We start from the raw sequence: 21,613 nt of genomic DNA, 5'->3' as shown, positions 1-21,613 counted from the left end.
TCTGGTACAGTAGCAGGTATTGCAGCCTCTGTTACTCTTTACCTTGCACTGTAATCAATATATAGACTTCTCACACAACACATGGACATGACCTCAGTATTTTTTGATATCACCCATACATAAAACCAATACTACATTCTTAGGAATAAAGGTACGCGAGCTGTCACTGGGGTGGTGTTAGGCTTGGGCCGGTGTAAGATTCTGACGATGATAACCTTGGATATAAGTATCACGGTTTTGCGGTATTGTGATCACTGCTCAAACATATACGCCTGGGGAGAAAAACTAAAACATTTTTTCCCTTTTAAACACAATGCATTTTATTTTAAGAAACATTTAAAATATTTTGGAGCAGTCAACATGTCAGGCTACATAATTCAAATTAATTATTGACTTTTGCTGTATTCATTTATTTCCAATAAATGAAAAAAGGTGACCATTTATAATGTCTTCTTTGGATATTGTTTCTGCAGGAGATACTGTTGTCCTAAAATGTAGAAAAAGTAGATAAAAAAAATCGTACACATACCTTAGAAAAGGTATTGCAGAAAATGTTGATAGTTTTAAAACCTTGACTTTTCCAAACCATAATATACCTTAAAAACGGTTATCGTCCCATGCCTAGGTGGTACCTTTTTATATTTAAAGGGCTCATATTGGTACCTCAAAAATATATATTAGTACCTAAAAGTTTTAAGAGGAACACTTGGGTAATAATATGTACCCTTGAGGTATTAATATGGACCTTTTAGGTACGAATTTGTACCTTTTGAAAAGGTACCACCCTTGTGACAGCTCATGTACCTTTATTTCTGAGAGTGTAGCAACATTTTAGCTGATTGTTCAACATCTCCTTATTTAAAAACACTGTAGTATTTACCATAAATTACTTTAGTATATTTTCATGTGGGTGTCTGACAGCTGAAAATAGATCTGGTAGCAGAATCTTGCACTTTCTTTTGTTAAAATGTATTATAAATTAATCAAGGATATGCATTTTCACATTCACTGCCTAAATATTGAAATGACTATAATTAAAATGAAATATTCCTAAAAATAAAATATGATGTGTTCTGTGCAAGAGTGTGCATTGTGATGATATTATATTGTCATTCTGGAATTATATAATGAGTGGCATATAATGGTCTTAAAATGACAATAATATCCTTGATTGCAATATATTTTGGTGCAATATATCATACAACAAAAATAGATATAGTGACGGGCCTAGTTGTCCTTGAGTGCTGTGAAAGGCGCTAATAAACAAAGGGTATTATAATAATTATTGTTATTACCTTCAAATTATTATTATCAGGGTGACGATATTGTGCTCCCAGATGTGTAATAAATAGTTTGAAATGATCATTTATCCCTCAAGCTATTAGATTTTTTAAATTCATCCTCTCCTAGTGGTAGTTAATGGTCAATAGACTAAACATTTGTTTAGGTTAGTGGTGTCTTGCTTTTAAAAATGATCTATTTATGTAAATTCCTAATGTAAATTGTGAAATGTCTCTGTGGGTGTTTGCTGCAAATGAAATCTTCATATGAGAATAAATAAAGCTAACTAACTAACTAACTAACTAACTAACTAACTAACTAACTAACTAACTAACTAACTAACTTATAAATATTACACTGTTTTGGTTTTAGATTGTGATTCTAAAGGTTCTTGATAAATAATTTCTAAAGACATCATTCTTGTAAAATTCCCCTTCTAAAAGCCGGAATTTGACTCTCTGCAATTTATATTGTGATGTTTTGCAAGATAACTTAATTAACCTAATATTTTTCTGTTAATTTAGATGATTTTGAAAGTAACTGAACTCAATCATTCAATCAGATTTATTAGAGTGTAGAGGTTTCCATCAAAACACGAGTTTATTAGTTCACTCCAGTGCTTTTGCTGCTTCATAATGTGTCTAGATTGCAAATGATAGCATTGATAAATGGGTTTAGAGCGCTATCTGCTGTTATAAACACTAGTCTAGAGCACCGTCTGCTGTTATAAACACCAGCCTAAAGCACCATCTGCTGTTATAAACTAGTCTAGAGCGCCATCTGCTGTTAAAAACACTAGCCTAGAGCACCGTCTGCTAATATAAACAATAGCCTAGAGCACCGTCTGCTGTTATAAACTAGTCTAGAGCACCGTCTGCTGTTATAAACTAGTCTAGAGCACCGTCTGCTGTTATAAACACTAGCCTAAAGCACCATAAGCTGTTATAAACTAGTCTAGAGCACCATCTGCTGTTAAAAACACTAGCCTAGAGCACCGTCTGCTAATATAAACAATAGCCTAGAGCACCGTCTGCTGTTATAAACTAGTCTAGAGCGCCATTTACTGTTAAAAACACTATCCTAGAGCACCGTCTGCTAATATAAACAATAGCCTAGAGCACCGTCTGCTGTTATAAACTAGCCTAGAGTGCCATCTACTGTTAAAAAAAACTATCCTAGAGCACCGTCTGCTAATATAAACAATAGCCTAGAGCACCGTCTGCTGTTATAAACTAGTCTAGAGCACCGTCTGCTGTTATAAACTAGTCTAGAGCACCGTCTGCTAATATAAACAATAGCCTAGAGCACCATCTGCTGTAATAAACTAGCCTAGAGCACTGTCTGTTGTTATAAACACTAGAATGTGGAAAGAAACATTTAGCCTGTTGATCAAATCTGTTATCCACATATGAACAAGATCTTTCTAAATAGTGACATGGTCACATTGTACTACACTGAACTTTTAAAATCATTCAGTCAGATTTCTTAGACAGTGTTTTTATGAGCCTGTCGCTGCTTGTAGAGGTTGCCTCAAAATCCGAAAGTTTATTAGTTCACTCCAGTACTTTTGTTGCTTCATAATTTGTCTAGATTGCAAAAGATAGCATTGATAAATCGGTTTAGAGCGCTATCTGCTGTTATAAACACTAGCCTAGAGCGCCGTCTGCTGTTATAAACTAGCCTAGAGCGCCATCTGCTGTTATAAACTAGCCTAGAGCGCCGTCTGCTGTTATAAACTAGCCTAGAGCGCCATCTGCTGTTATAAACTAACCTAGAGCGCCGTCTGCTGTTATAAACTAGCCTAGAGCGCCATCTGCTGTTATAAACTAGCCTAGAGCGCCGTCTGCTGTTATAAACTAGCCTAGAGCGCCATCTGCTGTTATAAACTAGCCTAGAGCGCCGTCTGCTGTTATAAACTAGCCTAGAGCGCCATCTGCTGTTATAAACTAACCTAGAGCGCCGTCTGCTGTTATAAACATTTACATTTACATTTAGTCATTTAGCAGACGCTTTTATCCAAAGCGACTTACAAATGAGGACAAGGAAGCAATTTACACAACTACGAGCAACAATGAATAAGTGCTATAGCCTAGCCTAGAGCGCCGTCTGCTGTTATAAACTAGCTTAGAGCCCCATCTGCTGATATAAACTAGCCTAGAGCGCCGTCTGCTGTTATAAACTAGCCTAGAGCGCCATCTGCTGTTATAAACTAGCCTAGAGCGCCATCTGCTGTTATAAACTAGCCAAGAGCGCCGTCTGCTGTTATAAAATAGCCTAGAGCACCATCCGCTGTTATAAACTAGCCAAGAGTGCTGTCTGCTGTTATAAACTAGCCTAGAGCACCATCCGCTGTTATAAACTAGTCTAGAGCGCCATCTGCTGTTATAAACTAGCATAGAGCGCCGTCTGCTGTTATAAACTAGCCAAGAGCGCCATCTGCTCTAACTGTTCTAGCCAAGAGTGCCATCTGCTGTTATAAACTAGCCAAGAGCGCCATCTGCTGTTATAAACTAGTCTAGAGCGCCGTCTGCTGTTATAAACTAGCCTAGAGCGCCGTCTGCTGTTATAAACTAGCCTAGAGCGCCGTCTGCTGTTATAAACTAGCCTAGAGCGCCATCTGCTGTTATAAACTAGTCTAGAGCGCCGTCTGCTGTTATAAACTAGCCTAGAGCGCCGTCTGCTGTTATAAACTAGCCTAGAGCGCCATCTGCTGTTTGCGCCATCTGCTTTTTGCCCCATCTGCTGTTATAAAATAGCCTAGAATGCAATCTGCTCTTAAACACTAATCTAGAGCAATTTCTCCCACGTCTACTGTTTAAAACTCCCCTAAACTAGCCTAATTTGTTTACAGATTTTTTTTTTTGCCACAGCTAGTTTATTGGACTGTTAGATTAGGGAAACTCTGAATCGCGGAACTATGTTTATATCATTTCAGGAAATGCACCTCAGCCCTCAGCCCTATCCACCACTCAAGAACAGTACATATTTTAGCCTGTTGATCATATCTGTTACCAACATATGAACAAGATCTTTCTAAATAGTGACATAGTTGCATTGTACTGTAGCTGAACTTTAATAATCATTCAGTCAGATTTATTAGACTTAATAAATAAATTAGTAAAGTGTTTTTATGAGCCTGTCACTACTTGTAGAGGTTGCATCAAAACCTGACAGTTTAGTAGTTCACTCCTTTGCTTTTGTTGCTTCACAATGTGTCTAGATTGCAAAAGATAGCATTGATAAATGGGTTTGGATAGCAGCTAATAAGGGCGCCAAAATAAATAGAGGTCTCCGAGAATGTGCTGCTGGATGGAGCAGATCAGGCCTGTGTTTTGTGGATTGGAGCATGTTTGAGTCTCTGTCAGCTGTCAGCAGCGTATAATCAGAAACACACTGTCGTGAACTCGGCCAGCGGGACCAATGAGACGTGTGGTTCACATTCCCAACGCCTCATGGGAGTTTATGGCACACACAGGCGCAGTTCTGGATGGTTTTGTTCTGAAATGCCTGTCATGTTTGAGATTAGTTGGCTGGAGTCTGCTTTAACACTACCAATGTGGTCATTTTAGGGTTTCTATTGTAGTAACTTGGTAGAAATAAAACCTGTGTAATGTAGATTTGTGAGCTTTCTCTAATGTGTGTATCATTCTAATGCATACATGTAGCAGTTCTGAAGTTTGGATGCCGATTAATTATTTAAGACATAATATAATAGTTCATTTTTATCATGAGAACAATTTGAGGGATGTTTTTAGAAAATTATCAACAGGTTATTGATCAAATATTGAATTAAAAACTTTGAATAGACATTTTTGTGAACTTTACACGTATATTTATTTATATATTTGTTTGTGTATCGTCTTTTAATGTAATATGTAGTTGTTCTTCTCGTGTGATGTTTTTATGTATATTGGTCTTGTCATGAAATAGGCATAAGTTGCTGATGTGCCAAAAAATAAATAATAAAATAAAATAAAGTGGCCCATACGGAAATTTAGCATATGCATAATATAGAATTATATTTGAATATCGACGCGGTGGCGCAGTAGGGTGTACTGTTGCCTCACAGCAAGAAGGTCGCTGGTTCGAGCCTTGGGTGGTCATTGGCATTTCTATGTGGAGTTTGCATGTTCTCCCTGTGTTCGAGTGGGTTTCCTCCGGATGCAAAGTCCAAGCCCATGTGGTACAGGTGAATTGGGTAAGCTAAATTGTCCATAGTGTATGTGTGTGTATGGTGGCTTCCCAGTGACGGGTTGCAGCTAGGCATCCGCTGTGTAAAACATATGCTGGATAAGTTGGCGGTTCATTCCGCTGTGGCAACCCCAGATTAATAAAGGGAATAAGCAGAATAGAAAACGAATGAATGAATGAATATTTGAACATTTAATTTTTTTATCATATTTTATCATTCTAATGGTGTAAAATAAATATGTGAACAAACATTTTTGCTAAATTTTGAAATAATAGTTGCATACATACGTATTGTTTAATTGTTTTACATACTTTTGTAAATATAAACTCCAAACATTTACTTTTAAGTTTAATTGGTGATTTGCATATATACCAAATATCAGATATCCTGGGGACTTTGTTGGGCTTTTTGTGAACTTAGTTAAAGAATTACAAACTATGTTGCAATTAATTTACTATTTCTTTTGTTATTTTAAATAATTTTATTTAATTATTATAATAAATCACACGTAATAAAAATTATGTAAAATTATAAATTATAATAATATAATATATTATTACTAATATATTGTTAATAAATAACATATTAATAATATGTTATTTATAATATGCAATATTTATTAATAATATTTTATGTCATAAAAATATAATTATTTTTAATAATTATAATATATAATTATTAGTATTAAATAGTTAATGTGATATTAATGCATTATTGTGATAATTTACTCAATTATATTTATGTTTAAATAGTTTAATTAATTTATAATACAAAATGCAATAGAAATGATTTATAATTTTTTATTAAAAGTTATATTATTATTCATTCATTCATTCATTTTCAGCTTAGTCCCTTTATTAATCTGGGGTCGCCAAAGCGGAATGAACCGCCAACTTATCCAGCACGTTTTTACGCAGCGGATGCCCTTCCAGCCGCAACCCAACTCTGGGAAATATATAATTGTTATTGTTATTATTTTTATTATATAACAAAGTCTATTGGTGTAAAGGATCCCAAATCTCATGGTTCAAATAATATTATGGTTTTTTTAGTCACAGATCGGACCGTTTTGCAGATCAGCCCAAAAAAAAAAATTGGGGGGGGGGTGGGGGGGGGTCGGGGGGGATGAGACAAATGCAATTTGCTTTTCATTTATTTCAAAAACAGCACTGCAAAACTTTTGGTTTCAACAAACATAACTTAGAACCTGTAATATTATTATGAATAAAATAATGAAATAATCAGCTGAATAAAAATAAACTGTAAAATATTTAGCAGTGTGAAAAATTCACTGTTACTACTACTGTTGCTGATAACGCTAAATGTAGAAATCTAACATTATAATTGGTACAACCCATCTTTATTTTTTGTTATTCACTCATAAAACTGTTTCATTGCTAATTGATCATTGTTGAAGAATTATTCAGTGGCTTGTTTTTGGTGGCTGGTTGTCGCCACCTATTGGGTAAATTATGTAATTGCTGCCTACAACTGTTATTTTTTTTTAGCGTAACGTAAAATGCAAATGACGTCGATGATTTTAACCTTTAACATAAACATCAGTGGTTTTATCTAAACAATAAACTGTTCTTCTGTGTTAGTTAATTGTTTGTTACTTCATAAGTAACTCAAAAGACTAAAGACTGAATCTCTTTCTTGATTTCAGCGTTTTTCAAACACAGATTTTGAATGCAGCGAATTGAAAGAATGAACAAACATATGCAAATCTCCATCATTTATAATTTATGTTGCGTGTTTGTTGAGATCCTAACCTTTATTGATTAATCGTGCAGCTTACACTGAATGCATTGACACCTTTAATAACCTAAGAAACGCACCACACCCAGAATAACCTACCACAACTTCTTCCATCTTCATCATTATCTTTATATTTTACAGTAAAGCCTAAATAATAATGATAATTCCTCACATTTATATAGCGCATTTCTGGCCACTCAAAGCGCTTTACACATTGGGGGATCTCCTCATCCACCACCAGTGTGCAGCATCCACCTGGATGACTCGACGGCAGCCATTTTGCGCCAGACCGCACACCACACACCAGCTGATTGGTGGAGACAGAGTGATCAGGCCAATTATGATATGAAATGATATGAAATACTTTCATACATATTGTTTGAATGATGCTAGGGGCGATCTCTCTCTGATCGCTACAAATTTAGGATTAACCTACAAGTAGAAAAAAGTATTAGCCTAATCTGTGGGTCACATGTGTTTCAAACTATGGGTTGTGATCCGTACGAATACCGGATCAACCATTATCCATTACACCCCTATTAATATCACAATAATATATTCATATACTGTGATGTATTGTTAAGGATTCTAACAATCAGTTCATAGTAGTGTGTACTCGATCACCGATTGGTTATTGATCAGTGATATGAAGTGTGTGTGTTTGTGTGTGTGTTTAGCAGCACTGTAAGGGTGTCACGATTTTGATTTTAAATCGAAATCGATCGAAATTTATGCTCAATTTCGATTATCGAATCAAAAAATAGAATCGTCGATGCTGCCACGCCCCCAATGTCACGTCAGCTTGGCTTGCCAAGCGGGAAAAACAGGCTTGTTGAAGTGCTTGTTAAACTGCGCAGACGCAGGAGACCAGTCGACAGAGCTTACACCTTCAGGGCTCCACACGTGAGTCTGCGCTCTCACAGAGAGAAAATGAAAACGAAACTTCACTGCAGCAAACTATAAAAGCAACACTTCACGCTTGTTTTGCCAACACAACGTGGCGTCTCTGTCGTCTAAACACTGTGACAGTAATGAATATTAATGAAGTTGCACAATAGAGCGCGCTGATTGGTTTGAACCAAGCCTTACTCATGCATTAATGCAGCACACTGTAAGACGTAATAAGACACACTCTGGCACAGACGTCCAGTCTGCACGCTGGAATACACGCTATTATGTCATGACCGTGACGCAGCTTCAAAAATTCGTTTCAAACTGGAAGCACGAATTTGCTTGAAATAACGCAAAAACAACCAATTTACACTTTTTAGTGAAATATAGGTGTCCTAATAGTGTTTTTAGCAGTGTGGGACACATATACCACTGTCAACAGCTCAAAAAATGTATTTTGGTGTTTCGTGACCCTTTAAGCGGATCGATTGTAGTGAGAAAACAAAACAATGCAACGAACTAACGACCCAGGCTATATCACAGTGTATTATGATCGTGTAATAGCCTTATATACGGCTATATGAAGAGAGAATGATGAGCAGGGCGAGATGTCATTCTTACAGGTAAATGTGAAAGTGAAAGCATGCTGAAATATTACCGAGAGCTGTTTATCCAGCCTGATCTCGGTTTATCTGTTAGGAAAATTGGCCGAAGTTACTATCTGATCAGTTTTTCATGTTTTAATCTTATAATATGTTGTGGGTCCGTGTATGACCGTTGTGTTAGGCCAGTTGTTTTGTTCTTTCTTTCCAGCTGTCAGTGCGGAAATGATCAACATTGATCTGCTTCGCGATCTAATGCCGTCTCGGTTCATCTGCTATATATAACATATGTCTCTCTATAATTTAAGCCTTAAATGCAGAATTCTAGCCAACGTTTCTTTAATATATTGATTAATTCAATAGATAGATTTTGGTATTTATGTGTGTAACTTACCTTTATTCATTTACTGTATGATTTGTTTATGGGTAAGACAAAGACCATGCAGGTCAGGTAGTTTAAACGGTAGGCTGCAAATAATTAATTCGTTATTAATTCATTAATTATTCATAATCGAAATCGAATCGAATCGTGACTTAAGAATCGAAAATGTAATCAAATCCAGAATTTGGAGGATCGTGACACCCTTACAGCACTGGGGCCTCATGTATCAACGCTGTGTACGCACAAAAACTTTGCGTACGCCAGGTTTCACGCTCAGAATCGCTCACGTTTGGATTTACTAACGATGAACTGAACGTGGGAATGTGCGCAGCTCCACGCCAGCTTTATAGCTGGTGTACGCACATTTTTTGTGCGTGTCTGTTTTATTTCCATTGGCGACTCCTAGAGGCAGTTGTGTTAAATTGCTCTCTACAAAGTGTCTGAGCCTTGCAATGGCAGCTGTATGAGACGGGTTCATCTAGCAGGTATGTAAGATTTCCATACCATACAGTTGACCAGCCAAACATTAAAGCGCAATTTGCAGCGGTCGCCTGTTTTCCCAATGTAATCTGAGCTATCTACTGCACGCACATTGCTATAAAGACACTATCTGAAGATGAATTTGCATGCGTGAATCAGAAACATTTACATTCAATAAATGTGCAAATAAAATGATGCACAAACTTATTAATGATTCCTACTTGTCTTTCTTGTGATAAATAGTTGGCAAAATCTGATATGTAGCGGGGGAAAAAGAAGAAAGAGTTCATCAGACGCTGGATTCGAACAGAGTTCATGCTCGAACGTGTCAAAACATGTTGACATGCGTTTTTCGAGCTGCGCCACTGAGACTGATAAGAGTAATGCAACATTTACACCTATAAATCACACTATTTCTTTTTTAATTCACTCAGTGCGATGTTCAGATTTAACTGTGTTAACCGCATCAGCTAAACTCTCCCACTCTATTTTTTTCTTTTGTTGTTAATTCTGGAGGACAAATTTGCAAATAACACCGCTTTCCTCCGGTCTACCTCCGAAAGCAGCACCTCCAATTCACATTCTGTTCAAAGTTTCTCTTTTTGCTTGCTTTTGCCATTGCTTTTTCGCTGGGTTTTTCCATTAGCATAGTCATTAGCATATTCATACGGGGGAGGAGGCAGGGAGGGGTTTTGTGCTCGTGCATGTTGCGCTCAGTTTCACGTTCATTCTGATGTGCAAAAGAATATGCGTGGGATTCAGCGTACGCAGTGTTTCATACATCTGAATTTTTTTCTGCGTACGCACATTTACAGCGTACGCAATGTTTTAGTATGATTTTGACGCAAGTCTTCGTACATGAGGCCCCTGGTGTGTTTTCCTCATGTGTTTGACTGTAATGTGTGTGCTGTGATTTACAGACATTCAGCTCAGATGTTTGGTGGGATTTCAGGCTTGTGGTGAATGTGGCTTCAGTCTATTGTTATAAAACATCTCTGATGGTTTTTATGCCTTCCTGGAAGCGTGAGCTCGTGTCTCTTTGTCTTGAATTATGTAAAATGTTTTGTAGAATAAAATTATCTTGTGTGTGTGTGTGTGTGTGTGTGTGTGTGTGTGAACCAACTGCACAGAGATTGTGAAATGTGATGGAGATATTAAATGCAACTGAATTGTTCTCATAGTTTTGATGGGATCTGGAAAAGGCTGGATGATGTTTTTGACATTAAACTCCACTGGAAAACTGAATGGTGTTTATCTTTCTGCTCTTTTACAGATCAAGAAAGCGTACAGACAGAGAGCCTTGTCCTGCCATCCAGATAAAAACCCAGATAATCCAAAGGCTGGTGAGTACTTTAGATTAGTTAGTAATAGGCAAACTGCAAAAATGAGCAAATGATATGTGATAATAGGAAAGCAGATAAAGGAACATGTAGCTGTATGAAAAAGACTCAAATTTAGTATTAAAATATTATACAAAAATGTTTTGGTTTATTTTTATTTTGGTTCTGTATTTAAGGTCATTTTATTCTTCAATTTAGTATTTGTTATAATTAAACGATAAAATTTATCATTTATTTTTTTTATATACATTTTTTATATTTTCAACACATTTATACTTATTGTAACTTTTTAAATCATGTGTGTGTGTGTGTGTGTGTGTATGTGTGTATGTGTATGTGTATGTATGTGTGTGTGTGTGTGTGTGTGTGAGAGAGAGATAGAAAAAGAGGTGTGTTTGTAGTTGTGTGTGTCAGTTGTGGTGTGCGTGTGTGTGTGTGTGTATGTATATATATATATAAGTCAGAATTATTAGCCCCCCTGTTTATTTTTTTCCCCAATTTCTGTTTAATGTAATGTAATGTAATGTGTATTTATATAGCGCATTTATTGTGTATGGCCATACACCCAAAGCAATTCACAATCATGAGGGGGGTCTCTCCACACCACCACCAATGTGCAGCTCCACTTGGATGATGCGACGGCAGCCACAGGACAACGGCGCCAGTGCGCTCACCACACACCAGCTATTGGTGGAGTGGAGAGACAGTGATGGAGCCAATTCGGTGGAAGGGGATGATTGGGAGGCCATGATTGTAAGGGCCGATAGAGGGACTTTGGCCAGGGCACTGGGGTTACACCCCTACTCTTCAGTGCCATGGGATTTTTAATGACCACAGAGAGTCAGGAGCTCGGTTTAACGTCTCATCCGAAAGACGGCGCCCACTGACAGTGTAGTGTCCCCTTCACTTTTACTGGGGCATTAGGACTCACATAGACCACAGGTTGAGCGCCCCCTGCTGGCCTTACTAACACCACTTCCAACAGCAACCTAGTGTTCCCTAGTGGTCTCCCATCCAGGTACTGACCAGGCTCAGCCCTGCTTAGCTTCAATGACTAACCGCTCTTGGGCTGCAGGGTGACATGGCTGTGGTTTAAGGGAGGGAAGATTGTTTCAGCACATTTCTAATCATAATAGTTTTAAAAACTTATTTCTAATAACTGATTTATTTTATCTTTGCTATGATGACAGCAGATAATATTAGACTAGATATTCTTCAAGACACTTCTATACAGCTTACAGTGACATTTAAAGGCTTAACTAGGGTAATTAGGCGAACTAGGCAGGTTAGGGTAATTAGGCAAGTCATTGTATAATGATGGTTTGTTCTGTAGACTATTGAAATTAGTATATTCCAGTATTTGCTGGATATTCCAGTTTTGCACATACATTTAACTAATATATTTGGATGGAAACATAGCTAATACCAACAATTCAGTCACACACAGAACAAAGTCACATACAAGAATGGCTTGTCCTTTTTTTAATAAATAATTAGCTTAAATTCACTGACCTTCGACAGGGACATGTACTGTCACTACATCAATGGGATTATTATTCTTTCTAAAAACTATTGTTTAGTTCTGCTTACATTCTAAATGTCATATCAACCTCTACCACTTGATTAATTATAGAGGCAGACACACAAGTGCACTGTTAAAGGTTCAGGACACCCCGGAGAACTTTTTTTTTTTATATTAACAGATTTATGTGTGTTGAGCATCAGTTAAGACAATGAAAACTGGATAATTTTGAGCTTTTGTCAGCTAATTTCAGCTTCCGGGTTTAAAATGATTTTTGGGGCGGGATCAAAATCGGCGACGTAGCGCAGAACTGCAAGTGCAATGATGACGCGTCGGTTTCTCATTATTATTCATAGCGGACTTTTCTTATCCTATGAGAAGAGCCGGCTGCTTAATTATTCATAAGACCTGCCAGACCTGCCAGAGTCAAGCCTGAGCTGAGAGACACGGAAACCACGGCACAGTATTTAGCCGTTCATGAAGGCTCATATGCGTTTGTTTCCATGATCCACGGGGTTTGTTGCATGTTTTCCCCCGCGATCTTGTCAGGGCCGATCATACAGCAAAGCTGTGTGTGTGCTGCTAGCATTTTTGTCGGGAGAGCAGCACGAGAATTAGAGAATGGCGAACGCTGTCTTTTATCAGGAGTTCATTCACATTCAGACACATCGCCGTGCTGCTGTGTTTGCCTAAATCCTCCAGATTACCAGCAGGACTAATGGTTAAAATAGACAGGTCAGGAGACCTGCTGCACTGAGTCTGCTGGATACGGGGATTGAGGGAGAAGTCCTCATTTATAGGGTTTACCTGAACACACTTATCTTTATAATGATATAAATTGTGGTTGTCTGTATATGAAATTACAAATAACAAATGTAGCAGGGCATTAAATCACTGTTCATTTCTTTGCATTTTAACTTTGTAAACTATAAACTCATGCGTCTCCTCACTGTTTGTCCCATTTTGTGAGCTAACTGACAACAACAGTTGTTCGCTCACGTTCTCCCCTGCTGGCCACGCCCACTCCTGCCCGATGCTCGCGGAGCTCCGCCCATTAATCATGCATCTTTTGAAAATATTCTGAAGTAGATTTTAACCGAAAGTGGGGGGTGTCATGGCCCTTTAAATCTATTAGAACTGATCAATGTGTGTAAAAGTGGGAACGTGTGTAAAAATTTTATAAACGTCACACATTACTTTACTTATTTTATTATACTTAAATATTTACAGTCTTTAAATATAAAATTACGCCTGAACTTGAGCTGTTTTTTCATGCTAACTGTCTCTGTTTCACTGATGCAGTGGTGTTGCTTTTTTAAATATATGCTCATATTTGCTGTAACTCTGCATGAGCAGATCAAATTCAGCTGGACACAGAAATGCTGATCTCTTTTTTTGAGATACTACAATAGTCACTCGTAATATCTGCGCTCCATTGATAATGGCTTTTTATAGTCACAGTGTGCGCACTTTACTCTGAGTTGATCTACTCTAAGTTGATCAACCTAACTTAGATCTGCTGTTCTGAAACCAAAAACTCAGAGTTTTAATCTCTCTGTAAATCAACTCCGAGTTCAAGTTTAAACTCTGAGTTGGTTGAACCTCCTTACTGAAACAGGCCCATCTTCATCTCGCATTTATTATGGTGGTTTGCATCCAGTGTTTTGGTACATTATCGCCACCTACTGCTCTGGAGTGTGTGAATCAGGGAGTATGTTTACAGACTAAGCTCCTGTTTACACTAATGCGGTTTAGTTTTAAAACGCAAAAGTTTTGCTACTGTTACGCCATCCGTCCACACTAAGCCGGAGTTCTCGAGTGCCGAAGATGGAGCATTTTGGAAACGCTGGTGAGGCTGTTTTCATTCTAAATCGCTGCTGCTCTGTCTCAGTGTGGATGGGGGAAAACGGAGACATCTGGAAACGGGGGCGGGGCTGCTGAGATTCGCTAGCTGATTGGGGCTTTTGTGTCATTGTGTATCCTTCCCTTATTCGTCAAGCCCCTATCACATGACTATAGTCAAGTCAAGTCAAGTCAACTTTATTGTCAATCAAACCATGCAACAGTACATTACACAGCAGACTGAAATTGCGTTTCTCCCATACTCCAATATGCAATTTAAAAACAAAAATATGACACACACTAGACATAAACTAAACATTTAACTAATAAAGTACAAGATAAATTGAATTAATAGACAATAATAAACTGTGAACAATTACCATATATCCTATTGTTCCAGAATATGACCAAGTTGAGGTATTTATTGTAGTGCAATTAGGTGCAGTATGGCAAAAGTGCAAAGTAGCAGCTTAGAGGTAAGTGAATTTTGTAAACATGTTACACGTGCAAGGAATATTAACATAAAAACTATAACACATGGCTTTAACGCTACCGGAAGACAGCAGTCCAGCCTTCACTGTGAACAACAACATGGGCACAGAAATGGGAGCGTTGTTTGCACTATTGTCTGTTTTAGGCACCATTGTGCAGTTATTCATTTGTTACGTTTAGTAACTCGACCTCGTCGTCTGTCCACAAAAATACCTCTCTTGCTTTCTTTGCCATCGCGTTCATTGTTCAACCGGCTTTTGTTGACTAGCAATAACCAAATGCCGAGCGAGACGCATGCTTCCTGTTTATACTAGAACACGCATGCCCAGAGTGCGTGAATGGTCACGTGATATACGTTTTTAGTGGCGTAGTGTGGACGGAGATATGTTCAGACACGCTAGGTGAAACGCTAGTGTGGATGTGGATCGTTTTTTATCCAAAATGCACTAGTGTAAACGGGGCCTTAAGTAATGGACCTCTTGTGCGGTTTAAACACATGCCACATTGCTCATGCGCATTTCCATGTACATGACTTGCTGCATGCATGACGTCACTGCACTACAGACTGCAGCCAGGACTGCTTGGATTTTTGAGGACACGTTCTCCTTAGCGTTCATGCACAAAACCCAAAACACAAAGCCGTTTTAGATCAGATACGGTGGTTAAATTCATGGGTCAAACCAGTAAAAATAAAGCCATAATCAAGCTGAGGTTTTAGTGAGCATGCTGATGAGCGCAGACAGTGACTGTAGACTGCAGTGCTTGATATGCCAGCATCAGAGCTCCAGACTCCAGCATGTGTCTCCTCTTAGACCCCCCGTCACTCCATCTGCCCAGAACATCTGCATAATCCATGCTGGAGGAAGAAAAAACCCTCTGCGAGCACCTTTGGATGAACATGGCGTGTTTGGAGGGGCATTTTTCACTGCGGTCTCTGGAGGCCTTCAACAGTTCATGATTAAGGCAGAACTGGGCTTTGCTTTCTCTGAAATCATACAATATGCAGGGCTGTGAGCAGTGGAGAAATCTTAAAACCTTCGCACACTGACAGAGAAATATGTATCAACTATATTCACCCAAACTTTGCTAGCAAACGTGCAATGTGCAATTTTTAATCTGTTCCTCTAGGATTTTTTCAGTCCACTGGTTCTTGAGCAAATTCTGACTCCAATTATTTGTTCAAATGTAAATAAAAGCCGAGAAATATATATATACAGTTGAAGTCAGAATTATTCGCCCCCCTGTTTATTTTTTCCCCAATTTCTGTTTAACAGAGAGCAGATTTCGTCAACACATTTCTAATCATAATAGTTTTAATAACTCATTTCTAATACCTGATTTATTTGCTCTTTGCCATGATGACAGTAAATAATATTAGACTAGATATTCTTCAAGACACTTTTATTCAGCTTAAAGTGACATTTAAAGGCTTTACTAGGTTATTTAGGTTAACTAGGCAGGTTAGGGTAATTAGGCAAGTTTTTGTATAATGATGGTTTGTTCTGTAGACTATTGCAAAATATATAGCTTAAAGGGGCTAACAATGTTTATCTTAAAATAGAAATAAAAAATTCAAAACTGCTTTTACTCTAGCTGAAATAAAACAAATAAGACTTTCTGCAGAAGAAAAAAATATTATCAGACATACTGTGAACATTTCCTGAATCTGTTCAACATCATTTGGGAAATATTTAAAGGGCCATGAAACCCCCTCGTTTCAGCAGGGTGTTTTCACACCTCTACTTTGGAAAAAGTCTGAAAAGTGGGCGTGTCCAGCTCTGTTTAGGGAGGAGTGTCGGAGGAAGAAAAGTGGGAGGGTGTGGGAGTGTCTATTTGGGCACGCGCGAGTTTCAGAGTCAAAATACACACAAACACACACACACACACGGGAGAAAGTGATGGTGTTTAACCTACATGGACATCTGTAGTCGAATTATTTGCCAAATTATTAAATGGTGGACTTTAACTGCAGTTTGGCTCTTTCATTCAGGAAATTCATTCATGCCCCTCACGACAAACGAGATATTTGATTTGAGGATCTGCTCTAAGCGTGTATTTTTCATGCAATGTTTGATACCGCACGGCGAATGAAAGAAAAAAAACCTCTGCATTTCCCAGAAACTTAGATGCACACGGCAGGTAGCGTCAGAAAGCCGCGTGTGTTATTCCGGTCACTAAATGCGGTAAAAACCCTACACGAGGTTAAAGTTTGGTTGTGGTGCTAACGTGTTTACACTCGGTGCAAAAGTTAACTTAGTTCGATACGAACAAGCTGAATAAACAAAGAGCACTGTTCGCTCACTTACCAAATCTGAATCTGACCTGAATCTGAGTAAATCGGAAGTCATGTGATTTGTTCCTGCTTACATGTACATTTGCCATATCCCATCTGTGCCACATGGGAGGGAAAAATCTGAATTAAGTCACTTGAACAGTGCAGTGTAAATGCAGCCTACAAATGCTGATTGGCCCACAGAAAGAACATTTCAGAGCCATGCTAGAGTTTGACTTTGTAGATAAACCATTTTCATTTTTTAAATAAAAAGTCTTACAATATAAACAACTCTTAAAAAACATCATATAATGTAAACAAGCTGTCATTTCATAAGAATATGTCAATAACTCAATTTTGACATGTCAGATAGAACCTTATAACTCTAAACTGGAGAAAAATTTCTTAAGGGGGCTAATAATAGTGACCATAAAAATGGGTTTAAAACAATTAAAAACTGCTTTTATTCTAGCCAAAATAAAACAAATAAGACTTTCTCCAGAAGAAAAAATATTACAGGAAATACTGTGAAAATTTAGCAAATATTTAAAATAAAATAATCGAATAATTCTGGCTTCAACTGCAGGCTTTTCTTCTTTTGTTATTTCAGCACATCAGCTTGTCTTGGACTGAATGAACGGCAGTGGTATGTTCTTGGCAGGCCGCTGAAATAAAATGCTTTTTTTAACAGTGAAGGGTAATGTCAGTCTGCTAGGGGTGAAGCGGGGGTCTGTTCACATGTGGAGCGGGTTGCGTGCGGCGCTCGGCTCTGTCTAATCACGCAGGTATCGCTGTAACCCGAGCCTCCGGCTGGCCGGGCCTCCCTGTGGGCTGAAAGCGGAGCCGCAGACGCTGTTAGTGGCCGTCATTAGGGCTCCGGGGCCCTGCGGGCGCTCTGATTGCTCCGGCGGCCCCTCGTGTGCTGCTGCGGGACCCCTGCGCTCACAGCAGGAGATCATTACAGAACAGCTTTCGTGAGAGCCGAGACACCCTGAGCTAATGCAGGAAACCTGTTCACTGGTGGTGTGCTGTTAGCTCGCACACATATACATACACACGCATACACTGCAGCAACAATAAACCTGCTGCTTCTGGATAGAGAAATACTAACACACTGATGTATGCACACACGCGTGTATATACACACACACACACACAAATGTGAGCAATTTTGCAATTACAGTGCATCCGTAAAGTATTGATAGCGCTTCACTTTTCCCAATTTTGTTTATGTTACAGCCTTATTCCAAAATGCATTCAATTCCTTTATTTCCTCAACATTTTACACACAATCCCCCATAATGGAAATGTGAGGAGTTTTAGACATTTTTGCAAATTCATCAAAAATAAAAAGCTTATGAATCAGATGTACATCAGTATTCACAGGCTTTGGCGTGAAGCTCTAAATTGAGCTCAGGTACATTCTGTGTCCACTGATCATTCTTGAGATGTTTCAGCAGCTTCATTGGAGTTCACCTGTGCTCAATTCAGCTGACTGTACATAATGTGAAAAGGCTACACCTGTCTATATAAGGGCCCAGGGTTGACAGTGCATGTCAAAGCACAAACCAAGCATGAGGACAAAGGAATTGTCTGTAGACCTCTGAGACAGGATTGTCTATAGGCACAAGGCTCGGAGGTTACAGAAACATTTCTGCTGATCTGAAAGCTCCAATGAGCACAGCGGCCTCCATCATCCGTAAGTGGAAGATGTTTAACCACCAGGACTCTTCCTAGAGCTGGCCGGCCATCTAAGCTGAGTGATCGGGGGAGAAGGGCCTTAGTCAGGGAGGTGATCAGTCACCCGATGGTTGCTCTATCTGAGATCCAGCGTTCTTCTGTGAATAGAGGAGAACCTTACAGAAGGACAACCATCTGTGCAGCAATCCACCAATCAGGCATCTGTATGGTAGAGTAAGAATGGGTTTTAACCACAATGGTTCAAACTCTGCCAAGTGACTAAAGAGTTATCAGTATGTTGGTAAAAAACTGTCCATTTCTAGTCAAACCATTCTTCTGCAATCTCATACCAAAAACAAAAATAAGGGCAGTATTATTAGCTATAAATGTGGGAGAGCGTTGATATTATGTGATTGTATTGTATTGCAATATGGAGTAATTAAATGTTAATGTTAAATCAAAAGTAATTCACAAATAATTGAATATGATATGATTTAATGACAATAATTCTCTATGGTCACAGCTTAATTACAAAATAACTGTATAAAATGCTAAAATATGACATGATAAAACGTATGACATAAATTGTAGCCAGCTTAAATGTACAATTAAAGTTACCAGAGGTAGAAGGAGAGACACAGGGGGAGGGAGAGAGAGACAAAGAGAGCAGGTCCAGAAGCCTGATTGCAGTAGAGTCAGAGAAGATAGACTCCAGAGGAGGAAAGGAGAGGAGCAGAGCAGAAGGGTGCAGACCAGGAAAAGAGACAGAGCAAAGTTTTCCAACTATTTTGTATCTTTCTTGACCATGTGACTAAAGCCCAAATGCTGAGACATTCAAACTGGCCAATCATCATACACATCATACAAGCCCAAAAGTCCACACACCAGGCCCTGATCTAATCAGTATTATGCCTTTTGGAGTCAGCATGGACCTTCTTTAGTCAAAAAGACATGTTTTGTCATATAAACAAATGCATATGATCATTTAGCCTCTTACAATAGATCCACCAATCAGGCCTGTATGGTAGAGTGGCCAGACGGAAGACACTCATCGCCTGGAGTTTGCCAAAAGGCATCTGAAGGACTCTCAGAGCATCAGAAACTAAACTCTCTGCTCTGATGAGACTCAAACTGAACTCTTTGGAGTGAATGCTAGACGTTGCGTTTGGAGAAAAGTAGGCAGCACTCATCAGCAGGATAACAGCATCCCTACAGTGAAGCATGGTGGTGTTGGCATCATGCTGTGGGGATGTGTTTCAGCAGCAGGAACTGGAAGACTAGTCAGGATAGAGGGAAAGATGAATGCAGCAATGTACAGAGACATCCTGAATGAAGACCTGCACAAGAGCGCTCTCAACCTCAGACTGGGGCGACGCTTCATCTTCCAGCTGGACAATGACCCAAAGCACACCGCCAAAATATCAATGCAGTGGCTTCACAACGACTCGGTGAATGTCCTTGAGTGGCCCAGCCAGAGCCCAGAGCTAAACCCTATTCAACATCTCTGGAGAGATCTGAAAATGGCTGCACACTGCGCGTCCCACCTAACCTGATAGAGCTTGAGAGGAACTGCAAAGAAGAACGGGCCAAACTTCCCAAAGACAGGTGTGCCAAGCTTGTGGCATCATATTCAGAAAGATTTGAGGCTGTAATCGCTCCAAAGGTGCATCAACAAAGTTTTGAGCAAAGCCTGTGAATACTGATGTACATGTGATTTTACAGCTTTTTTATTTTTTATAAATTTACAACAATTTCAAAAACTCTTCTTTCTCATTGTCATTATGGGGGATTGTGTGTAGAATGTTGAAGAAATAAATTAATTTAATCCGTTTTGGAATAAGGCTGAAACATAAACAAATGAGTGAAAAGTGAAGCGCTATCAATACTTTCCAGATGCACTGTATATTTGCTCTTCATTTTCATTAAACATGAGCATAAAATAAAAATAGACCGTTTTGACTTAATTTTTAAAATTTTTTACCTTTTTAACTATAATTTTGAGTCCTACAATGTATTCAGAAAGCTCTCAAGAAGGGTGTTGTGCTTGAATATTTGCGCTATTTGTGTTTACACAGGAGTGTATTTTGTGCATCAGATGTGCACTTTTGTAACTGTGTCACTGTGTTGATGGAGATTTTCTGTGTTTGTGTGCGTGCGTGCGTGTGTGTGTTTAGCGGAGCTCTTCCACCAGCTCTCTCAGGCTTTGGAGGTTCTGACTGACGCTGCTGCTAAGGTGAGAAACACCCAATTTAATAGAGATCTTTCCAAATGCATCATAAAACACTACACACGTTTACACAGGTCAGTGCTTCTAAAGCTCCTTTACTTCACTGTCCACTGTTTTAGTCCAGAAAGAGCTTCATGATTTGTTAGACCCACTTTATATTAGGTGGTCTTCACTATGTACTTACATCAAGATATTAACACTGGGAATATTTTCCTGGGAATATCATAAAAGGAGCTGTTGACATGGAACTGAACCAAATATGGTGAAAACCCAAACAATACAAACATAAAAATAAAACAAAACAAAAAAAATTGTACAAATAGTTGTGTAATGATACGATGGAATGACAGAAGGAGAAAGAGCTGAACTACTGAAGCGTGTTTAATACTTTATATAAAAGGCTTCATTAATGATGGCGGCTTAAAGACGCCTCTCATATGGAGAATGAAGCCACATGCATTGCTCAGGTGTGAGTTTCTCAAAGACTTCAACAGAGTGTCAAAATCTTGATGTTTCTGTGGGTCTCATCTCTCAGATCTGAGCTTTATTCTGTGTTTTCTATTGGATTGGTTGGGCCATTCTACAGCTTGATTTTCTTTCTCTGAAAGCATCTGAGAGTCTCCTTGGCTGTGTTTTTGATCATTGTATTGCT

The 21,613-nt window shown here is 38.6% G+C and overlaps 2 protein-coding genes across 2 annotated transcripts in view; both read left to right on the top strand.

The window, feature by feature from the left end:
* arhgap11a (Rho GTPase activating protein 11A) overlaps positions 1–21,613 on the top strand; it is a 1,047,489-nt gene that overhangs the window by 6,325 nt on the left and 1,019,551 nt on the right. The window lies entirely within an intron of this gene.
* Positions 1–21,613, top strand: part of dnajc17 (DnaJ (Hsp40) homolog, subfamily C, member 17) — a 109,673-nt gene that overhangs the window by 1,306 nt on the left and 86,754 nt on the right. The window contains 2 exon segments of the mRNA NM_200246.3: positions 10,860–10,929; positions 20,909–20,967. Of these exon segments, the coding sequence (NP_956540.3) occupies positions 10,860–10,929; positions 20,909–20,967 (129 nt within the window).

This window comes from Danio rerio, chromosome 17 (assembly GCF_052040795.2).
Source record: "Danio rerio strain M-AB ecotype USA chromosome 17, GRCz13ab, whole genome shotgun sequence".
Lineage (NCBI taxonomy): Eukaryota > Metazoa > Chordata > Actinopteri > Cypriniformes > Danionidae > Danio > Danio rerio.
This window is presented reverse-complemented; position numbering and strand designations above follow the sequence as displayed.